The sequence below is a fragment of the Medicago truncatula genome, chromosome 4 (assembly GCF_003473485.1).
Source record: "Medicago truncatula cultivar Jemalong A17 chromosome 4, MtrunA17r5.0-ANR, whole genome shotgun sequence".
In the NCBI taxonomy this organism is placed as follows: Eukaryota; Viridiplantae; Streptophyta; class Magnoliopsida; order Fabales; family Fabaceae; genus Medicago; species Medicago truncatula.
Genome location: NC_053045.1, coordinates 35,805,113 through 35,830,359, shown reverse-complemented (window position 1 = coordinate 35,830,359; position 25,247 = coordinate 35,805,113). Strand labels below are relative to the sequence as shown.

Sequence of the window (25,247 nt, the reverse complement as noted above, 5' to 3'; positions counted from 1 at the left end):
GTTAAACATACAATTTTTTAACAATTTCCAATGTACTTTATATATTATATTAGTCTCCTTAAAAAGAAAAATAGGACTTCCTATAAAAAAAAAAAAAAAAAAGAAAAGAAAAAAGGATTCATCGGATGTAAAAAAATAAAAAAGACATGATGATTAGTTAGAACAATTATTCATGAACACCCTTTCTTGTACACCTCCAAGGCAAAAGTTATAGTGCATAAGCCATTTCCATATGCACCGTGCATAAACACATCACAACCATCAGATTTCTTTCATTTTGAACAAAAATAATTTTGGCTCACTTTGGGGGTGTAGGAAGCAATTATGTTGGGATTTATGCATGGTGCATAAGGATTTCCTTATACACCATAACCACTCCCCACCTCCAATATACACTCCCATGTGGCACTACTCATTAGGGCTATCTTGGTCATTTCACCTCACAAACCAACTCTCTTTCATCCTCTTCTATCTTCTCTCAGAGAACACGATGCTCTTCCCAATACCCTCACCACCACCGTGCCCTCAAACCCTTCCCTGCGTTGTTACTTCTCTCTTTCTCTCACTATGGCATGATCTTTCTTCACCCTTGGTTCTCTATCCGTTGTTACAACTCGGTTGGATTGGAATTTGTAGTCTCACTGAACTCAACGCCGCCGGAGTTCTTCGTCGGAAGCCACAAACATAAAAAAATAGCTTATTTTTTCATATCTACAAGGAAAATGTCAGGTGAGGACGCTGTCGTTGCAGTTGAGCCTGTTTCCACCGCTGGTGCTGAAATTCCAAACGAGCCAATGGACATCGTGACCCCCTTTCAACTTTTGCTCAGGAAGTCACTAGCATACGGTGGTATTGCACGTGACCTCCATGAAGGTGCAAAAGTAATTCGGCTGCTCCTGTGTGGTGATCAAGGATTTTGGGGAGGAACATGAAGCCTACAATGTTGTTTTGCAGCACGTCAAAGCTCAATGAGTTGCAAGATCCATACATTGCATTCTTTTTTCATTTTCATTTTGTGGTTGTTCCCTGAGAATGAATTTTGCTTCTAGTTGATGTTATCTTCCCAAGGATTTGAATTATTCAATATGATTTTGCTAAAAAAAATAAAAAGAAAAGTGAGAAAGAGGAAGAAGAGAGAATGAGAAGGGGAAGCTGTGGTGTCACAACAGATGGAAGAGAGAAAATTGAGTTTGTATTATTTTAAATTAAATTATGTCACCTAAGACCATTTACAATGGTTTGTTGAAGAGTGGTGATACATGTACCACCCCATGTGGCAATACACCCTTTACATCCACATAAAATTCTGACATGTGGTAATCTGAACCCCACATAAATAGAAAATAAAGTGTGGTTGTGAGATGAACTTACCAAAATATCCCTAATACATGGGGTGTACAATGGGATGTATGAATAAATGGTGTTTATGTAACATTTTCCTTTGTTGAATGCCATATTCAACATGTTGAGACCGTTGGAGGAGGCTATTGAATATGAGGGAAGAGGAGAGAGGTGTTGAAAAGGTTCAACATGTTGAAAGCCTGGCCCGCAGTGACACATGACTTGTTACGATTGGCTGCTTGAATTTTTATTTTCTTAATAATTTGGACTCAATTATTTCATAGCAAATAAAAAAAAAATTATTTTTGTTTTTTACCAAAATTCGTGATTTTTTCTCTCTCTACAAATAGAAACTTGGATCATTTGATTTGGACACACAAAAAAAATCAAATTTTTCACTCTCTTAATCTTATTATTAGCATTTCTTTTGAAGTTTTAGTCTTTGTTTAGTAAAATGGATCCCAATAATAATCAATTCAACACCCAAAATTCTTCTGATTACTCATTTAGCTACCAAAATCCCTACAATTATCAACAGCCAAATCAATTTCCCAACCAACATCTTCAAAACTGAAATCAATTTTAAGTTATACTTAAATAATTACTTGTGTGTTGTACGCTTAGTTTGTTGTCTTCCATTTTAAGTTATTTGTGTGTCGCGTGTTTAATTTGTTATTTTAAGTTAAAAAAAATAAAAATAAATTATTTTACAAAATTTTGAAAAAAAACTAAAAAATAAATAGTTGATTGTATTATTTTAATTTAATTATAATCGATAATTTTAGTTAATTATAAAAACAAAAATATAAAATTAAATAAGAATAAGAAATAAAAGGTGGTGGGGTAGAGTGTTGAATGAAAAAATTATTGGAGAGGTAAAAATTGAATGGATGTTGAATTATAACAGAGAAAATGACGTGGAGTGTTGAGAATTGAAAAAATAGGTGTTGAAAAGGGTATTGAAATTTTTTCCCATTGTACATACCTATGTGGTTTACCTATCAATACCCATTAGTTAAGTAGTTAACTCAGCGCAAGTACACGCAAGACAAACACAAAGTACACGAACATAGTTATGTTCGTGTTTGACTTTGAAACCAATTTGTCTGCAATATAGCACTTCTTCAACCTTCTTTTGAACAACAGATCGGTAATCTTCATTGTTCCTTATCCTTTGTGACACAATTACTCAAACAAAAGAGTATACGAACATAACTTTAACTTTGAAAACCCAGATCTGACAACTTTCACTTCCTCAATCTCCTTTAAAACAACCAGATCGGATAATCTCTGTTGTTTTATCAATTTCATCTTTCTTTTGAATAGAAAAACCCTTTTTTTTATTTTTTTATTGTTGAATGAAACAATATCCAAGTTGAACAAGTTTATAGAACTTATGTGGCCTTATCTTGACAAGGTATTTTGTTTTTATGTACTTTAACAGCAATTGTTCTCAATTGCCAACATTTGTCATTTTTTTGCTTTTCATTGTTGTGTTTTGGAACTACGTACTTTTTTTTGGTTGTTTGTTTATGCGATTTGTAAGACTGCAAAGATCATTGCGAAACCCATAATTGAAGAGCAGATTCCGAAATATAAAATTGATTCTGTTAAGTTTCTGACGCTCACTCTTGGGACTCTGCCCCAAACTTTTCAAGGTTTGTTGATCTAGACATGATGCATTGTTTGATAAGAACCTTTTAATTGTATCCAAAAATGCACATGATATGTCCCCATGAGCTTAGCTCATTTGATAAGGGATAATGCACAATTTGTGCAGGGGCTGGGGTTCGAACCCCGGACACCCCACTTATTCATCTTAATTGGTGCAGCTATACCGTTAAGAAAGTTACTGCGGAGATGTAATCATTAAGCAATTCATCTCTCAACATAGAATCAATGTAAAGTTATACTAAGCCGGTTGATATATAGTTCTTATAATGACAACTATTATAACCTTACATGCTGATATTTTAAATTTATGTTTATTTCAGCTGGGAAATGACGAAGAGGAAGCCGGCTATATTGAGGCTGTCTCAAAGTTGGCAGATAACAATCCATTGGTAGGATCATATGCTTTTCATCTCTAAGTTGGCAGATAACAATCTGACCTAAGACTAATTTTAATTTGATGCATGTATGCTTTTCATCTCTAATTTGTATTGTTGTTTTCCGACTCGACATGCCTTTATACGGTGTGTCATTTTGGCTTAAGTACTGTTTTGCGTTACCTTATGGATTATCAGTGTTATATGTCTTATAAATTAACCTTATCCCTGTTTTCGTTAGTTCAGGATCTGAATATATTTTAGCGGCATACAAAAGGACATGCATTTAACATCAGTGTGGTTTTCACGGCTAACTTATATTTAGTGTTTGTGATGATATGATTATGGACAAAAGATTTTGTGATCATCCTAGAGTAGACCTACCTTATAGCTTATTATACAAAAGATTTGTATCCCATACAAAAGGAATCAACATGAGACTCGGGAGGAACTATGATTAAATAAATTGAGACACATATTGAGTCAAAATATACATGGGCGCGGGTGGTTTTACTGAACACAAAAATGGTTGCATAGCCTTGAAGCATCTTCTTAATTTGTTTGTTGCCATTTGTGCTTTATTGTATGATTGAAGAATATTATTAGGGCAACAATCAATTACTTTCTTAAATAATTAAAAATTAAATTCCAAATTCAGACAATCCCTATTTTAGAATATTATGACAGAAAATTAATTACAACAGAAAATTAATTACAGATCTAGATATGTGACAAACCATAATTACTTTACTTTTCCTAAAATGAATGACAAACTATAGCGATTGAAAATTTTCAAAATTTTTTGGAAAATTAACGACTGAAGAGAGTTTATTATCGATCTAGGATAATTAAAAATTTTCAAACCCTATTTAAAAAAAATTAATAATAGATGAAATAATTACTGATTTAGGATAATTATAAATTTCCATCATCATTTATGTAAAAACGGAGCAAATCCAGAACCCTCGTTCACCTTTTTTTCTTGTAAGGTGTGAGAAAGAAAGAATGATCGGTTCACCTTTCTCACACCTTACAAGAAAAAAAGGTGAATGAGGGTTCTGGATTTGCTCCGTTTTTACATAAATGATGATGGAAATTTATAATTATCCTAAATCGGTAATTATTTCATCTATTATTAATTTTCTTAAAATATGGTTTGAAAATTTTTAATTATCTTAGATCGATAATAAACTTTCTTCGGTCGTTAATTTTCCTAAAAATTTTCATTCGCTTTGGTTTGTCATTCATTTTAGGAAAAGTAATTATGGTTTGTCACATATTTAGATCTGTAATTAATTTTCTGTCATAATATTCCAAAATAAGGGTTGTTTGAATTTGGAAATTAATTTTTAATTATTTAATAAAGTAATTGATTGTTGCACTAATAATATTATTATAAGGTAAAACACAAATGACAACAAACAAATTAAGAAGATGTTTCAAGGCTATGCAACCATTTTTGTGTTCAGTAAAACCACCCGTGCCCAGATATATTTTGACTCAATGTGTATCTCAATTTATTTAATCATGGTTCCTCCCGAGTCTCAATGTGGTGAGGCATTTTAATCTCAACCATTGTATTTGTTTTTAACACATGTCACACATCTATGCATTGAAAAGGAGTAAATGGAGTAAAAATGAACTCTTTCTTCTTTATTATGGACACTCGTGCTTTACCTCCATTTTTTCTTTTTTACTAAAATGACATTTATATCCTTATTTTATTACTACTTGCTAATATACAATATTCTGTTTTCAGGTAATAGTCACTATTGTACATGAATGTGTAATGATTAGTCACAATAGTCCCCGATTATGTACTCTGTTAGTCAAAATATTCTCTGACGCTAAAATAATCTCTCAATGTTCACAGTAACTCTTCGTATAAGACTAAAATGACAACATATAAAAATACTTATATGGACTGACATGACAATAAGTAAATATATTGAAGGACTGATATCACAAATATAAATGAATCATTTTAACTTCAAGGACTATTTTGAAATGTGACTAATGCCCTTTTTATTTTATTTTTGCTATAATACCCTTCCTAACATTGTTGCTTTTTTGTTTTTTGTTTTGGGCATGGGCTACTTTTGTATGTAATGTTGCAAATGATTTGTATTTGCTGACTTCGTTCAGTTGATGTCTGTGATGATGATATATCTGCAGTTAACTAGTTATATTTATTTTATCATGACAACTTTGATGATGCTGGAGCAGCCTCTTTTCTCCCTTATAATTTGCTACTTAGTTCTATTTTGAACTTGTAACAAAGGCTGCACAGCTAATATTTATTCTCTGCCTCTTTGTTTTTGTTGTACGTTTACATGCAGCCACATGCTGACTTTGGGCTAAAGCTTCTAGAGGCCAATCTTATGTCTATTCCTGGTGTCTACAGGATTGATCAGGTACAGTACTTGTGACTATCCTAATGTTTGAGGCCTTGAGTTGCATGCATTAATCTTCCACTCTTTAAGCCGGAGTGGTAACTGGCCTGCATAACAGACAATCTCCCATCCTTGAAATGAGCAATTGTTTGCTCAAGTGGATATTATTTTGAAATGTGATATTTTCAGCACAGACCATTAATTTTCTTATGCAATGTTTCTGAGCAAAACATCGCGGTTGCAGAAGAACAGGAAAATTATAATGGAATAATTTTTGCGTCAAACTTGAGTTGCTGTATACGCTATTGACCTGAGTTGCTATATGCATGTGTCAAATAGAAATTTGATTGCCAAAGAAATAGAACTAATGCATTCTTGATTAAATCGACATATATATAATATTAATGTGAATATGAAGAAATGAGAAATGTAGAGTTCTGATATTTGATAGAAAATTGATGGTAATATTATGTAGCATGTATAACCTTTTCTTAACATATATCCGGGTCTTTGTAAATTTCCTCTGCGAGTTTTGGTTTTATTCAACATTTATGGCCATTGAACTAATTTAAAGTGTGTTTCCAGGAGCTTATCAAAGATCAGGATCAGGTTGCAAACTTGTATCTGGCCAAAAAACCTGGAAGTTCAAATATTTACGTATATACGGCAAAGTATGTTTTTTTTTCATTTTTCTAAATTAACATTCATGATATAATGGTATGTTTAACTTTTAACCCATTTATGTTTTTTTCTTCTTTTCTCGTGAATGTTATTGGGATCATAGAGCTTTGAGGAGGCCCGTTGGAAATTTTACATGTAATGGTTCTGCATGCTATGAAGTTTAAGAAGAAATATCTTCTTGGTGCATCTGATCCTTACATGAAATTAAAGCTTACTGACGATAAGATGCATAAAAAAAAGACTCCTGTAAAGCACACGAACTTAAATACTGAACAGAATGAAGTATTTGATTTGGTAGTCAACGACCTAGAGACTTACAGCTCAATGTTTATGACTGGGAGCAGGTAAACCTCTTGAGCTGAAAGTTTTATCTTTATATAGCTTCTTCTTTTGATGTCTGGCTGAATGTTGTTTTATGCATTTTTGCTTAGGTTGGGAAGCATGACAAGATGGGTATGAATGTGGTCACTTTAAAAGAGCCTAAACGTTTTACTCTGGACCTTCTCAAAACTATGGATCCCAATGATACTCATAATGAGAAATTGCGAGGACAGATTGTTGTGGAATTAACTTATAAACGCTTAAATGAAGAGGAGGCAGTCAAGGGCTTTGATGAAACACAAACAATACCTAAAGCTCCCGAAGGCACTCCAGCTGGTGGAGGTCAACTTGTAGTTACAGTCCTTGAAGCTCAGGATGTCGAAGGGAAGTATCAAACTAATCCACAAGCTTGTCTTATTTTCAGAGGGGAAGAGAAAAAGACTAAGGTACAAGTTCCTACTTAGTATCAGGGTTCTATCTTTCATTTTTCTTTATTTAGAATAAATAAAATAGCAGAGTCCCCTACCTTTATTTCTCAAAAATCAATTTTCTATATTTAGATCTGTGTAAGAATTATTTATGAGTATTTTGTATCTAGGAAGAGAGTCATTATATTGGGCGATCATTATGATTTGGCATCTTCCCGTGCTGACAGCTTGTCTCTACATATATTTCTCTCTCTAAAAATCAAATGCTCCATAATAAATCATATAAAAATGCATATTTTAACAACAAAATACTCATAAATAAAAACTGATTGATCATGAATACTTTATTTCAGCTAGTTAAATTTCATTCATTCTTCATCTACCCCACCATCTCCATCCCTAGATTTACGAACAACATCACCATCACCCCTAATCATTTTCCATTACACCTTCAGTTTCATCATAGTTGTATTAATGGCGAAGTGAACAAAAACCCAATCTGAAATTATTTAAATCCATTCCAAAATGGGTTCTTCGGATTTGGTGTTGGAATTTCAATTGGTCTCATTGTTTATGTTGTTTAGTTAGCTTATTTTTGAGGTTTTTTTTTTTTTTTCTTTTTTAACTTTTGTTGTTTTTTATTTTGGAACTGGATCCTAAAATTACACCAGTGCTTCCTGTGATTCCTAATTGGATTAAAAATCCTGACTTTGATAGGGTAAATTAAATTAAATTAACTAGTACTATCTACGAAGCACTGACACATACACCGGATACGACACTGACACAGACATGTCCACACAGGTGATAGTTTGAGAAAATTAATTAATTGAATGTAATCACACGTGTCTGTGTCAGTGTTGGACATTGGACACACTTTTGATCATAGGCGTCGATGTTACATAGAGTAGTATACAACTTTGTTACATTTCTATTTTTGGGTTTTAGGATTTAGGTTCTGAACTATATTTTTTGTTTTTATTAAGGTTGATTGGTTGAACAAGTTTACAGAACTTATGTTTTTATTAAGGTGTTTTGGAATTATTTTTGTTTATGTTTTTGTTTTTGTTTTGATGTTTAGGCGATTTGTTAAGACCGCGAAGAACATTGCGAGACCCATAATTGAAGAGCCGATTCTGAAATATAAAGTTGATTCTGTTGAGTTTCAGACGCTCACTCTCAGGACCCTGCCCCCAACTTTTTTCAATATTTCATTATTACAGAATAAAGCGAAAACAGAAAATTGATGGTAATATTATGTAGCATGTATAACCTTGTCATAAAATATATTACTCTTCCTAACATATATTCACGTCTTTGTCAATGTCCTCTGCTAGTATTGGTTTTATTCAGGACTTATGGTGATTAAACTAATTTAAAGTGTATTTCCTGGTGCTTATCAAAGATCAGGTTGCAAGGACTTTGATGAGACACATACAATACCTAAAGCTCCTGAAGGCACTCCTGCTGGTGGAGATCAACTTGTAGTTATAGTCATGAAGCTCAAGATGTTGAAGGGAAGTATCACACTAATCCACAAGCACGTCTTATTTCCTACAAAGTACTAGCATTCTATCTTTCATTTTTCCTCATTTAGAATAAATAAAATAGCAGACTCCCCGACCTTTTCCCTAAAATGTAGGGAAAAACCGGAAAATCTCTTTACAAACTGGGGTTTAGTATTCCTGATTAGTTTCTGAAATTTTTTCAACTCTACTAATCCCCTGTAGGCTGTCACTAATATATGCTTTGTAGAAGAGGGTGGTTAAGGCTCTAACATGGTAAATCTGTTATTGAGCACAGTATCCCTGAAAGCTTTTAATCAAGTGAGTTGGATGAAACAGATGAGTGCTGTATTTATGATAGAAAAATGTTACTGAAGCCTAAGGGAATTTTTTGATAAGTCATAAGGATTTAGATTTAAATTGTTTGTTAAGACATTTTTGATATTATGACATATAGTTTTGATTCATGTGGCTAAATTGATCTCGGAAAAAGCTTTAGTGCTGGTTATTGTTTTTGTATTAATTCATCAAAAAATAGAAAAGAACGAAATATTGGATGTATCAAAGACAAATATGGATTAGTTAGAGGCTTAGAGTAGTAGTGGTATTGTACACCACATTCAGATTGAAATCTGTTTTTTATGTGGAAGGCTAATGATACAGTTATTGTTACAGCGCATAAAAAAGAACAGAGGAGTTCCAATTTATGGCAGAGGAGCCTCCCACCAATGATAAACTTGTCAGCACTAGTTCAAGGACCTTGCTCCATCAAAAGGTGCGTAATTATTAACAACTTTACTTGTTAGTAATTAGTAATACTATTATACCATTTAGAAAGTAAAACCTATTCAGAGGTGGTGTCATCTACAAAAGTAAAATCAGCAATACACATAATTTTATTTTGGAAAACAAAAGTAAGACAGATTTTTTTCCGAATGATAAGAAATACATAAGTAAAGCAGTAACCAAAGGTAGCATAAGTCAAAACTAAATCAAAAGAAAACATTGTTATATTTAAAAACATAATCAAACTGCAGAATCGCCTTCATTTCATCTGCAGTTTTCTTCATTCATCTTTTTCTTTCGACTGCTTGTCTTCCCTTCCATGCAGAATAACATTCAGTTTTCCTTCCAAGATTCTCTTCCATCTGCAGTTTTGCATAAAAATAATTAGCTTGTCGAGTACACCTTAATATTACCAAAGTAAAAAACTATACTTACTTTTGTAGTTTGTATTTGAAAGTCTCTGATCCTTTTGTTTGTGGAACATGTTTTGGAACTCCTTCATAATCATCATAAGAATGGACGCGTTCCCAGTTGACATGCAAATTAAGAACGGTTCTCATTTTTGTGTGGAGTTTCTCACATATTATCATGATAGTGCTTCCTTTTTCTCTTAAATACTCCAGTACCCTTTTGTTTCCGTAGTCTGCTGATATCAGAACCATCCATGACTTCTTTTCTGTTTTTTCCTTGTATAGCAGCAACTTGGCACTTGTCATCTACCATTTTTTAGCCATACCCCAAGACAACATTGCTTTTTTTATTTGCGCATCCGCAAAATTCCTGCCTCTCATTGTTCTTTGGTATTTTATGTTGCTGGTTATGTTTGCTCTCAACTTCTTTGTTTCTAGAAGTGCCCAAAAGTCAAGATCTTAGGCAAACTAAACTGTCTTCACTCTTCGCTAATTCGTTTTTTTCGAGAACCATAATCATTGCATATTCAAATTCGTCTACATCAAATTTTTTGGGCAATGGGACATTTTCATAGTCCCAAACAATTCCCACATGGGAGTCGGGATTCATAGGTCCCCAGGAACTCAACCATGCGGGGAATAATGGGACTTTGAGATAAGTTGAAATTTTTGTCTTTCCATCATTGTGAATTTCCGTGACTGCGCATCTTAAAACTGTTTGCCTAAAGTCTTCAAGATACTTTGAATACCGTCTTTTGTAGCTGCAAAATATAGACATTGGTGTAGCAATCTGATCATTCACTGCGTTGACCGGTATGAGATCATCCATAGAACTCTCTGCAATACAATACAGGCATAAGGAATCAACGCATAGCAGAATTGATTTTTGAATAAAATTCTTATAAAACTAACATAATTTACTTAGAGTTATCTCCAGACAACTGACACCCAAAAAAAATTCAGATTTGTTGATTACTTCCTGCAACACAGTGTTTGCATGAGTCATATAAAGTCAAAAATGTAAAAATTAAAATTTCAGAGTAACTCACCATTTTTTTTTTCTATGGACTTTCATAGCCCACTTTTTATCGGGACCTCTAGATGAGTTAGTTGACTAAGTTCTCTGGACAAAGTTGATTTTGCATCGCCAATTATTGTATCAATTGGATTCATGGGCTGGTACGATGCCATTTTCGGATCTTATGCTTGCATTGAACAAAAACAACTATAAATCGATGGAAATCATAAAATGACCATCTAAAAATGTATATGATGTTCTGGTTTTGACAGATTAGACAATACTTTACGGAATAAAATGTTTGGTCTAACTAGAAATGAGTATATTTACGAATGAGTCAACACAAAAGACAAAATAAGATTACAAATGAATGCATTATAGAGTTAAGATAGCAACTTTGTAGTTTTCTTCATTCATATTCAAACTAAAAGCATAGATTCTAGATTTTTTCCTTCCTAATCCTACAAAAAATAAACAAGACTAGACAAAACACAAAGTACTTTTTAACCACTACAATAGATTTTGTAGGGCTTCAACAACAACTTAACAAATAATTAAGCAAAATAAAGATGATTTAGTTCCCAATACCACAATTAGTCTATTTTTATTCTAAAATGATTACATCACCGAATCAATGGACTTTTCTATGTGTGTTCCATCATATGTGGTAGAGATTAAAGAGAACAATCTTCGTTTAAATCATTCAATTAATTAAGAACTTTTTATTAAAAACAAGATTAGATTAGAAAGTGTACGTTGAAACTAGAGATATATGTTAATAGCCTAATACACATAATACAAAGTTGCTACCTTAACTCTATAATGCATTCATTTGTAATCTTATTTTGTCTTTTGTGTTCACTCATTCGTAAATATACTCATTTCTACATTATTGAGCTTATTTCTAGTTAGACCAAACATTTTATTCCAAAAAGTGTTAGTATTGTCTAATCTGTCAAAACCTGAACATCATATACATTTTTAGATGGTCGTTTTATGATTTCCATCGATTTATAGTTGTTTTTGTTCAATGCAGGTAGAAGATCCGAAAATGGCAACGTACCAGCCCATGAATCCAATTGATACAATAATTGGCGATGCAAAATCAACTTTGTCCAGAGAACTGAGTCAACTAACTCATCTGGAGGTTTCGATAAAAAGTGGGCTAAGAAAGTCCATAGAAAGAAAAATGAAGGTGAGTTACTCTGAATAACCAATTATTTTAATTTTTAGATTTTATATAACTCATGCAAACACTGTTGCAGGAAGTAATCAACAAATCTGGAAAAAAAAATTGGGTGTCAGTTGTCTGTAGATAACACTAAGTAAGTTATGTTAGTTTAATAAGAATTTTATTCAAAATCAATTCTGCTATGCGTTGATTCCTTATGCATGTATTGTATTGTATTGCAGAGAGCTCTATGGATGATCTCATACCGGTCAACGCGGTGAATGATCAGATTGCTGCACCCATGTCTATATTTGGCAGTTACAAAAGATGGTATTCAAAGTATCTTGAAGACTTTAGACAAACAGTTTTAAGATGCGCGGTCACGGAAATTCACAATGATGGAAAGACAGAAATTTCAACCTATCTCAAAGTCCCATTATTCCTCGCATGGTTGAGTTCCTGGGGACCTATGAATCCCGACTCCCATGTGGGAATTGTTTGGGACTATGAGAATATCCCATTGCCCAAGAATTTTGATGTAGACGAATTTGAATATGCAATGATTATGGTTCTAAAAAAAAACGAATTAGCGAAGAGTGAAGACGGTTTGCCTAAGATCTTGACTTTTGGGCACTTCGTAGAAACAAAGAAGTTGAGAGCAAACATAACCAGCAACATAAAATACCAGAGAACAATGAGAGGCAGGAATTTTGGAGATGCGCAAATAAAAAAAGCAATGTTGGCTTGTGGCATGGCTAAATAATGGGAGATGACAAGTGCCAAGTTGTTGCTATACAAGGAAAAAAAACAGAAAAGAAGCCATGGATGGTTCTGATATCAGTAGACTGCGGAAACAAAAGGGTACTGGAGTATTTAAGAGAAAAAGGAAGCAATATCATGATAGTGTGAGAAACTCCACACAAAAATGAGAACCATTCCTGATTTGCGGGAATGCCTCCATTCTTATGATGACTATGAAGGAGTTCCATGTTACACATACAAAAGGATCAGAGACTTTCAAATACAAACTACGTATAGTTCTTTACTTTGGTAATATTAAGGTGCACTCGACAAGCTTTATTATTTTTATGCAAAATTGCAGATGGAATGAAAACTGAATGTTATTCTGCATGGAAGGGAAGACAAGCAGCCAAAAGAAAAAGATGAATGAAGAAAACTGCAGATGGAATGAAGGCGATTCTGCAGTTTGATTATGCTTTTAAATATAACAATGTTTTCTTTTGATTTAGTTTTGACTTATGCTACATTTGGTTAGTGCTTTACTTATATATTTCTTATCATTCGGAAAAAAAAATTGTCTTACTTAGTTTTCCAAAATAAAATTATGTGTGTATTGCTGATTTTACTTTTGGGAGAACATAAATGATAAAAAATATGTCCAGATTAATGTAAACTGTGAATCTTAATCTGAATAATTTTTTGTGGTTGATGATAAAAAATAAGGACTGTGAATCTCCCTATTTTTTTTTTCCACAATGGGGGTTGATATTATCATTAATGTGAGTCTTAATCTGAATATTTTTTTGTGGATGCTCTTAAATTACATGACAAAAAATATGTCCAGAACCATTAACACTAAAAACTCAAACTAAAATTATCTCCAAATCAAATCTCACTACACCTTCAGTAGCATCCATATCAATTGTTCACACTACGCCTTCACAAAAAAGCCACTTCCAACATCAATCTCATGAGCAGTCAAGATCGGAAGCAAACCTTCACCATTACAATAATCAACAAATTAAAACAAAAAAGAGATAATAAAAGCAAACCTAGAAGTATCATTATCATGACTATGACTAATAACAATAGCATAATCACCAGAAGCTCTAGCAAAAACACCACGGTCACCAACATGACCCCCAGCAACTCGAAAAGCTCCTTATGTTTCTAGTAACGGAAGGGATGACGGAAAGTGACCCCCTCACTCCTTCGCCATCGCTAATGAAACATCTCTCTCCATCTTCAGCTCTCAAACCCTTTCCCAAAACATAAAAATCAATTACATGTAAAATTTACGTTGTAATGGTTCTGCATACTATGTTAGGAACTGAAGTGAGACGAGACTATTGTTTGATATATAGATATAAATGGTGGATAATCTGAATCATAAACTCTAGTTTCATACCAGATTTTATATTGTCTTAATTAAATTTTTATAAATTTGACTTGTAACGTGAGAGTGTCTTTTATAAATTTATTTGAGGTCTAATTTTAAAAGAGATCAATGTCATAAATGATATGGCGTGTAGACATTTCCTCCCGAATGTACCACCAAATTTAGAAGAGCATAGTATATAGTGGATATGTGTAAGGTAAAATAAAGAAAGGCAAAACCTAGGTAGGTAAGGACAATGCTTCCTCATTTCACGTTTAAGATAATGTTATATTATTATGTTTCATTTCTTGATATGTATTGTTGAGCTTACTACTCCCTCCGTTCTAAATTGTATGACGTTTTGGCCATTTCACACGTATTAAAAAATGTAATTAATATTGTGTGGGAAAGTGAAATTATGAGTTGTTTTACAAAATTATCCTTAATAAATGGTATGGAAAAGATAAATGAAATAATTGAAAGAAGAGGGAGTAATTAATAGTTAAGGATATAATAGGAAAAGTAACATTAATATTTCATTGGTATTGTAAAGCGACTTATAATTTGGGATAAATTTTTTTTCCAAAGCGACATACAATTTGGGACGGAGGGAGTATTATTGAGAGCGAGTGGAAACAGAAAGATAGAATTTGTAATAATGCGTACACATGACTATGCCACATATTCATATTTCCCCTCATATTAAGTAGAATATATGTATAATAATAAAATGGTTTATTTGATCCAATGGTCCCTCAAATAATTTCAAGTTTTCATTTTGGTCCCACAATTAATAAAACGTATATTTTGGTCCCTCAATTTTTCCTCCGTATAAATCCCAACAGTTAAGTTTAACCTCAAATGATGTCTATGGTGGACCAACCTTAAAAGTGGTCCACCATAGATCCTATTAATTATTTTAATTTAAACCGTTTGATTCTTTTTTTTTAAAGGAGGATCATTGGATGCGCATATCTATTTTATCTTACGGTGTGTCAACAACAACCAATTAACTTTCACTTTCTTCATCTTCTTCCTTACTCTTGTTCATCATCACATTCATCAAACTTTAAAACCCAGAAAACTCAATCTCAAATTACAGATTAAATAAATCGGTTACAAAAAAATTGATAGATCCATCACAACGTAACCAAATTCAATATATTACAAAATCAAAAAATAGCAAAGATCATGTTTACCTATATGTATACACCTTCATTATATTTATTAATCTTCAAACCCAATAACCTCAAAATTCAACTCTTCATTCAACCAAAATCCATTCATTCATACATCACGTATAAGAAAAACGAACAAAAAAATCACATAATCTCAAGTAAAGAAGCTTGGTGCTAAAAAACTTCCCAGCATAAAGGCAATACAGTGACACCCAAAGAGACAAAACAACACCGCACTCAGCAATGAAAATTGTTTCTGAAAAATCATATGTTGACTCAAACGCAGCAGCCACCCATCATCTTCGTCCCAAAAACTCAACATTTGCCTTCAATCCAAATCTAGAAACTGAGAGTGTAAATAGCAAAAATTGAAGAAGATGAAGAGGGTAACGAACTGCTTTTCAAAATTTCTTAAATAGAATATAAAATTATTTAATAAACATCATCCTTTATAAACCATTAATAAATTACAGCGGAATATTTTTCATTAAATGACATCAACATTCAATGTTTAATTCTCCAATAAATAATCTTGGCTATCAAATTAATTCAAACAACAAGTAAGGGCTACATCCGCATGTTCCAAAATATGATACATAAGGAATGAAAATAAACAACTAATTCCCATCCCGTTACGTATCAGAGCCCTGGACACTTGAGCCACCATCTACTACTCAGGATCACCTGCAAGTTACCCATAGGAATGGCAACATTTCCAAGCAGAAGGAGTGAGATTCACAACAATAATAATAAATAGAAAATTCATCAATTGAATCTAACACCCTAAAATAACAATAATTATTCAATATATATATATATATATATATATATATATATATATTTCATAATTAACAACATCAACAATAAGTGGTAATTTCAACCAACAACAACGACTCATGCAACTACATGACAACACCGCTAAGACTCCTCAACAATGCGACTATGCAAATGCATGTGGTACCATTTTACAGGGCAGAAGCCCTCGCCGAATATTGAATGGTTAAAGCATTCTCAGGGCATAAGCCCTCACCAATTTGAACAACAAGTGTTCCAGGGCATGAGCCCTCCCGCTTTGAACGACAAGGCGTTCCAGGGCATTGAGCCCTCCCACTTTATATGATTATGCAATGGACTCCACTTGTGTATATCTACATACAACTCAACAATGCATACAACGACAATCACTATTCATCAATGCATATATATAAATATGACTTACACATCAACATGGTCAACTATGATACCAATAACCTTCGACAATGAATTTCAACAACTTGTATAATTTGTTTAAATGAAATTATACATAAATCAACAATCAACCATCATTCATATTCCGGGTAAAATAATGAACTCATATATAATCATTATCGTAACCAAAAGAATCAATCAAACAGTGCGTACGACTAGGTACACAAAACTCAAAAATGGCTTCAGCTACTGTGCACTTTCGCCAGGCGAACTACTAATCTCGCCAGGCGAATTCAACAAAAATGGCTGCTCGCCAGGGCGAACAAACTACTCGCCATGGCGAACTAAGTCAGTGTTCTCGGGAATTCCTACTGGGCACTCTCGCCAGGGCGAACAAAAGGCGAGGGAAGGGCGCTAGTTCGCCAGGGCGAATCGTGTCAGTTCAGACTCGTGAATTCTGCAGTTTTTCACCAAAAATCCCCTTTTTCCCCAATTCAATCCCCAAATCTGTTTACAGTAATGTTATGCAATCCTAAAATCGACCTGAACACAACCTAAGTACAATTAACATGGTTTCTATACATTTTCAATTCAAAAACCACAAATCAAAACCTATTTCCCCAATTCACCAAAACCTTCTTATTAGAATCAAAATTCAGAATTTAATCTATACTATTGAGAGTAAACCTCACCCTTACCTTAATTTGACGAATCAAAGCTCTACAAAATCTCTCCGGTTCTTCACTTGGCTACCTTGGCTCTTCTCCTCCGTTCTTGGTTTTTCTCCCAAAACTCTTGTTTCTACGTGAAAACTGTTTCTCTGACTCTTGGTTCTATTTTCTAATAACTCAGTAAAACATAACCTCTCACTTATCCAATAACTCCTTTTAATTTCTATTAATTCCAATTTAATCCCCAAACTTCAAAATAATAATAATTCTTACTTATTCTAATTAATATCAAAATAAATCATATAATAAAATATAACACACCACAACATCCACATAAATCATTTAAAAATCATATAAAGACTCTAAATAAATCATAAATAAATAAAATAACGACTAGGGCGTTACAACATGAACTTCCATAACATAATCATTTGGATTTGATTCATGGGTCTTTGATTTTAATTCAAAAGTTCAAACATTTTGATGAATAGTAATTTTATATGTATTGATCCTGGTCTTTACCAATTTAGAGAGGAACAGTAAACATAGATGAGTGAAGAAAGAGAGGGACACGAAGAAGAATGGAAAGGAAAGGGAAGGAGTTTTGTGTGCTGTGTTGTTGTCACGAGCACAGAAGAAAATAGATCCATTTTTATTTTTTGGATTTTAATTTATTTTTCTAGTTTTTTTTATCGGTATGAAGTTTTTTATGAATTTATGAATATGATTGATGATGATGAAGAAGAAGATGAAGAAAAGGAAAAAAAGTTAGGTGGTAGTGGTACATTATAAGATAAAATAGACATGTGTAATCTAACGGTCCTCTTTCTTAAAAAAGATCAAAGGGTTAAAATTGAAAAATTAATAAGGTCTATGGTGGACTATCTATAATCTTGGCCCACCATATACATTTGGGGTTAAACTTAACCGTCTGGATTTATTTGGCAAACGGAAGAAAAATTAAGGGACCGAAAAATACATTTTATTAATTGTGGGACCAAAATAAAAACTTGAAATTATTTGAGGAATTATTAGATCAAATAAGTCTAATAAAATCAATCCGCAAATATCAACTGAATTAAAGTCTAGGGGATGAGAATAAACTTGTATGATAAGTTAAAGTTTGAATTAAGAATAAAAAATAAAAAATAACAAGACCCTAAAATAAAAATAATAATATATATGACCCTAATTTAAGTGTTGGTATTTTTTACTTAGATGATAAAAAAGAACTAATAGAGCGTTTTTATTTATGAATGAATACTAATCGACCCTCATTGACCAAATAGCCTTTATTTAACACTACATAACCTCACTCGTTAAGAAGTTTTCCAATAATATTTTATAAACACTCAATCTGTAGCTAAACTTTTATTCAATAAAATTTGTAAAGAGACAAAACTTAGAAGGATAAGGTGTCTCATTTGTCCCCAAACGTGTATCAAGCTCTAGAACATAATTAAAAATATGAATTGCACAAATTGTCAAGTGGAAAGCAACCTGAATAAGTATGCAAAGAATTTCGCGTCTCGACTGCGCATATTCAAAAGGACTTTTATATTTGTGACTAATTACTAGAATTAATTAATGTCATTGGACCACTTTTAAACATTGATTCATAACTTCCATCAAGTTACAAATATTTATCAAAACTTATTTGCATCATTTTATACATAGCTGTACCCTTTCACATGAATTATCATAAACTAATTTAAATTTATTAAATTATTCTTACATCAACCTCTAATGGTTTTACTACAAAGACGCACACTAGAAAGTTACCCTTCCAGCAAACAATCATCGCACAATCAACATCAGACATCAATCTAAGAAACACGTCGAGAATCTCTCAATAATTTCAACAAAATTTACCCTAATTCTCCTAAAATCTCACATATAAAAAGACATGCATCGTTAAAAATGCGCGTATTGAACCTCTCATTCACCTGTATTTTAAGCGTTATAGTGTTTGCAGGTCCAACGTATTAGCCGAGGGCATATAATACAAATAAATAAAGGGATAGATAGTTGACTGAGAAAAGACTACATGGGATACACAAGAGTTAGCTAGGATGAATTTGTGATCTCACTCACACCAATCATAATCACCTAAATCCAATCAACCACTACCTAACAACATGGGCATCCATACTTTTCATCCACACACACCTTCTTAATCTTATGTATCATCTAGCCCTATTTTTGCTTTTTATTTTTCCCTTAAAAAAGAACTTTTTGGCAGCTTTTTTTTTACCGATTTTCTGTGCTTATCTCAATCTTCTCATTATTTAATCACAAGACATCTCACCAAACTTTGTCAACTTTTCTACCAGCTACATTTTTGCTATCTTGCGCACATGGTTCATTCTTCTTCTTGTGTACCTATCATTGTCATGGTTTGGTACGCTTAGGCCTGGTTATGGCCCAAGTGAATTAATAGATCTTCTTCTAGCAAGACCAAACGAGCTATGTCCTACACTAATAAAGACACTAACAAATTAAGAAAATTCAGCAGAATTTAATTCTCAACTATGACTCCATAACTAAAGCAATAAAAACAAATAGATAGGTAAGGGGAAGTTGTGACATTTTTCCAATTATGCAAATAAATAATCATATATTGCCAACTACATTTGTATAATATCTAATATCAAAATCAAAATAATATAATGCAAAATAACATACTTCTAAAATGGTTTCAAATTAAGTAGTTAGAGTCATTGGTTAATAAATTTAGTTAAAAATGAATCAATTCAAAGAATCAGAATTTAAATTTTGATTGAAACAATCATGGATCACATTTTGTTTCTCCGATCGAACTTCAAAATACTAAGATAACTTTTTTCTAAGAGATCATATGATCGATTGTTTCTCATCTTATGGTTGAACTCCAAAATACTAAGAAAACTTTTTTTATAAGAGAATGTTGAAGAAAAAAATTGGCTCCAAACTAAACATTTATTTCCTTCTTCCATTGAATAATAATTGGGGCAAGGAAGGGTTGGGATGTTCCTTTCAGTATCTGACATGTGGCCTCATTTGTCAACTAGCAACTTGTTCATTGCATCACAAAATTGGATATGGGAAAGTAAGATGAGCAAATTTATTGAAGATATAATCATCCAATTTGCCCAACTCACCACGGATATAGCTGAAAAAAATTGGTACCAACAAGTGCCAGAAGCTGAACAAGATATCCATTTGTAACTAAGCTTGTAGGGTATTTATTATCTCTGACTATGCTGGTCCTCAGATATGGCTGATAGCTTTGTCCCATGCATATATTGGAAAATAATATCCTAAGACATATAGTTTTGCTTTCTGACTATGTTCATACCCTAAAAATCATTTTCTATAATAGAACAAATTCAACCCCTTAACTTTTCAAACATTTTTTTAAAAAAAAAATCTTCCTTCTTCACAAATTAAGTTGATTATGATTATTTAAAAAAATGAAATTGTTTAATTTGATTTGCTATATATATAATCATCCAAGAAAAGTACTAATTCAAAGATCAAATTAAGTTAGTCTTCAAGGACCAAGGTGACCACAATATTGTCCAAAAAGTACTAGTAAGTGAAGGGCCAATATTGTCGTTTAGTAATTATTGTATATAATAAACAGTAGTAAAGAATGAAAGAATAGATGTAATTCATATTCAAACTAAAAGCATAGATTCTAGATTTTTTTCTTCCTAATCCTACAAAAAATAAACAAGACTAGACAAAACACAAGGTACTTTTTAACCACTACAATAGATTTTGTAGGACTTCAACAACAACTTAACAAATAATTAAGCAAAATAAAGATGATTTAGTTCCCAATACCACAATTAGTCTGTTTTTATTCTAAAATGATTACATCACCGAATCAATGGACTTTTCTACGTGTGTTCCATCATATGTGGTAGAGATTAAAGAGAACAATCGTCGTTTAAATCAATCAATTAATTAACAACTTTTTATTAAAAATAAGATTAGATTAGAATATTAGTATTAGATTAGAAAGTGTACGTTGAAACTAGAGATATATGTTAATAGCCTAATACACATAATACAAAGTTGAGTTGAGTAAAGGTGTATCTTGACTAAGGTTAGAGAAGTTGAGGGGGCCCACGGTGGTTGAGGAGTGGACCCACCGCCGTAACAGGGCACATGTGCCTACGTTGGACGGCTACCAACTACATACACGGTTTGGTAGAGTTCAGTGGGAGTGTTCCTTCCTTAGCTTCCCACAAGTTATGTTTTGTCTCTACTTTTCACTCACTTTTAATATTCATTGCAACAAAAAAAAAACTCATTGATTTTAAAATTCAAATTATATGAGTTTAGTTTAATTGAGGTGTAGTGACCGTGGTATCTAATAAGCTTATCATTATATCATGTATAAGAAAATGTTGTGTTCTTATTGTAACTCCGACACTTCTAATCAAAAATGTGTTTGCCTTTTCTTTTTTAAATGCCAAATATTATTCACGTCGAGAATGTGCAAGACGCACAAAAAGACTCGCGGAAAAAAAGAACAATTATATAAAAGATGTCGCATATATACAGAACACTTCTAATCGAAAACGTGTTTGCTTCTATATATAAAAAAAAAAAAAAAGTTGAATCAATCAAATTTGGTTATAGTGCATCATTTTTTTTTTGAAGGATTAATAGATCACAACATCCTCCTCCGGACCAAGATTCCCAAGAATAGTAGCTTATTATTTAAGCTTGTTTCTTTTTCGACTTTTAGACATATTACGGTAACATTCAACAGTTATACTTGTTTTTGGGCTTTTAAGCTACTTTAAGAAATGCGTAAATAAAAGCAGAAGATAAATGTTTGAAAATAAACTTGTTTGATTGATTGAATGTGTTAATTACAATGTATGAACATAGTATTTATAGAAAAACTATTGCTTATTAGCTCAATGTTGTAACCTACAATATGTAAATCCTATTCGGCTAATTTTCACATGTGTGCAAGATAACTCCATGTGAGTGGGATCATGCATGGAGTCCCACGTTCAACTTCTTTCCCCTCTCACTAAAAATATGCGTTGACATAGTCTCTTTATGTGCATCTTCACTACTGATGGTGTCCAATCACTCATTCCTAGGAGCGGTTTGGCGTCGAGAGTAGAAAATTGTGGGTAATGCGCCATTATCCAGTCCCACCATGTCTATGACTCAGTTTTGAAACTTCCAACGACACACGTTCCTAGTTACTGGCGTTGAGAAAGAATTAGCTCCCTCGCTCGGATGTTCTTGCATCGCCTATCCTTCACTCAGTTGAAGGGCTTCTTCGTTTTATTGTTGTAATCGCCTACTTGTCAAATTCAATTAACAGGACAATTATTTTTAGGTGTAAGCAAATGTCATATGTCATATCGGTTGATCTCTTAGAAATGAAATTATGTGACGCAATAAATTGTGTTTGTGCATGAACAAAGTCATCATTGCGCCGTCAAGTGGGAGTCTAGCCGTTATAACCCTATTCGGCTTATGATAAGTCAGTTGTTATTACTCTCGTCAATTTCATTTACTTCGACGTGAACAGTGTCATCATTGCGCTCTCGACAAAAAATTTCTAGCATGTTCAACAAAGAAGAGTTCATTAATATCGTCAAAAGTAAGTGTGGTCTCTGAAAACATACCTATGAGCATGCAAAAGAGGATGGAAAATGTGAACTCACACCAGAGGCTTCATGATGTGATCTATCGTAAACATGTAAAGTTCAAAGATTTTTTCTTGAGCAAGAATTCAATGCGCTTACAACACTGGCTAGGGTTCAAGATTAAGCTTTGACCTTTTCTAAATATTTACTTAAGGTTGACATATCTGCTACCTTCATCAGTCTTAGTGTCTTGTTTCTTCTCGGATGAGTCGAGGAAGAGAGTAATGCTCTAACGATCCAATTTTGGAAGGATGAGGCCAGAACTATTGTTCTTAGTGTCTTGTTTTCAACCTTTATTCTTCAAACATTGTTGAAATTTTGTTTTCTGCACAATCCTGATGGAGAGTTTGTCTTTTCTTAAAATTTCAGTGTTTGTTCTATTACCATTGCATAAATTGTGGGCTATTCTCCTGGATTTCATAATATTTGGATATACTATAATTATTAGATGCTATAATTTTAATCAGAGTCTTTTTACTTTTGGATTTATGATTGGTATCCTTTTATGATTGTATTTCTATAGCTTTGGTTGCCCATGAAGCTTGCAATCTGTTTTTGGTTTTTTTTTTTTTTCTTTTCAAAGTTACACATGTGGTTTTTAAGTTTAACCTTTATTTCGATCCTTAAATGGTCATTTATGATACATATTGTTTGCAATGTTAGCATTTAAGTTATCTTTTTGTTGCATTGCAGTCCTTTATGTTATAATTTGTGGTTGCGCGAACCATAGGTTTTTTTGCACAATTAGAAATAAACAACATTCAAATACATTCATCATGTCTCACATAAGAGATAAACGACTCATTATTTTAGGTTCATAAATTTTAATAATTTCTGCTGAATAAAAACATTTTTGCGAAAAATAAAATACTTTAGTTTTTAAGTTTTTCAATTTGAGAATTTAGATTTAAAAAAGAAGAAGTAATATGAGAAAGGATATGGACATATGATATGTTTATACAAGTTTTCTCGATATTAAATTACACATGAGCTTTATTTCAATGAAACTTGTTTTTTTTTTTTTTTAAGGGTTCAATGAAACTTGTTAAAGAGGCTAACAATGAAATGAAAGTATAATACTCCCTTTGGTCTTATATATAAGAAACAATTTATTTTTTTTGTTCATTGAATAGTTGATGTATTTGATCTATTTCTAGGCTAGGTACATTAATTATTGAATGAATCTAAAAAATTAACTTTTTTTATAAATAGGATGGGAAGTAGTATAATTTTGCTTTGTTTTTTCTTTCATTGTTGGAAAAATCCCTTTTTGATAAAGAGACAATAGTTAAAGACTACTTACTTTCAAAGTAAAATTAAGATTCCATCTCAAATTCATGTGTCCATTGAAAAATGTTTGCAAACGATCATTTCATAGCAAAGGGGGCTAGGCTATGAATTTGGAATTAGAGGGAATTAGAACCACAAGTGGGAAAGCACAAAAAGAAGACGCAATTAACAATAAGGCTTAATTGCACTTTTCACCCCTATCTTTTGCCAATTGTGCGATTTTGCACCCCATGTTTTTAAACGAGCGATTTTGCACCCCATCTTTTTCCCCCTTTCTGATTTGGAGGCCCCCCATGAATTTAGTGATGATGTGTCTGATTTTGATGACGTGTCTTCATTTAATATTTGCCACGTGTGTAAATGTAATTTTTAAAAAACAAAAAATTGATTTTGGAAATTAAAAGAAACGGGAAAAAAATTTGGTGACCAAAAAAAAAAGGGAAAAAAATTGACAGCTCTACCATGAACGGAACCAGTAATCGATATTTTTTGTTTAAAAAAAATCTATGAATAAAATCCAAATGGAAAAAAATTAAAATAAATAATTAGGTTTTTTTAATTGGTTTTGTTTTAATTTTATTTTTTTAATTGGTTTTTGTTTGTATTTTATTTAATTTTAATTTTATTTAACAAGATCTGCATTTTCTTTTAATTTTCAAAATCAATTTTTTGTTTTTTAAAAATTACATTTACACACGTGGCAAACATTAAATGAAGACACGTCATCAAAATCAGACACATCATCACTAAAACACATGGGGGGCCTCCAAATCAGAAAGGGGGAAAAAGATGGGGTGCAAAATCGCTCGTTTAAAAACATGGGGTGCAAAATCGCACAATTGGCAAAAGATAGGGGTGAAAAGTGCAATTAAGCCTAACAATAATTACCCTCATATAAAAGGAAGGTTGATATTTTGATAAAATGTGATGACTGTACCTATAACGGACCCCATATCATGGCCAGTAAACGTACACATGTGTGCTGCCACTTACCAAGTTGATTAAGGTACTATCAACATTATGTGATCCATAT

General features: G+C 32.5%; 1 protein-coding gene and 1 pseudogene across 1 annotated transcript; both read left to right on the top strand.

The window, feature by feature from the left end:
- The first annotated feature begins 617 nt into the window (after positions 1-617).
- LOC120580239 (40S ribosomal protein S12-2-like) lies at positions 618-1,104 on the top strand (annotated as a pseudogene).
- Positions 1,105-2,737: 1,633 nt separating this feature from the next.
- Positions 2,738-13,550, top strand: LOC25492772 (synaptotagmin-2). Its single transcript, XM_039832761.1, is given in 12 exon segments — positions 2,738-2,758; positions 3,336-3,404; positions 5,729-5,803; positions 6,368-6,425; positions 6,576-6,767; positions 6,770-6,807; positions 6,895-7,230; positions 9,393-9,406; positions 9,408-9,492; positions 11,968-12,126; positions 12,197-12,256; positions 12,345-13,550. Coding segments are annotated over 11 exon segments (1,101 nt in total). The 3' UTR covers positions 12,251-12,256; positions 12,345-13,550.
- The last annotated feature ends 11,697 nt before the right edge of the window (positions 13,551-25,247 follow it).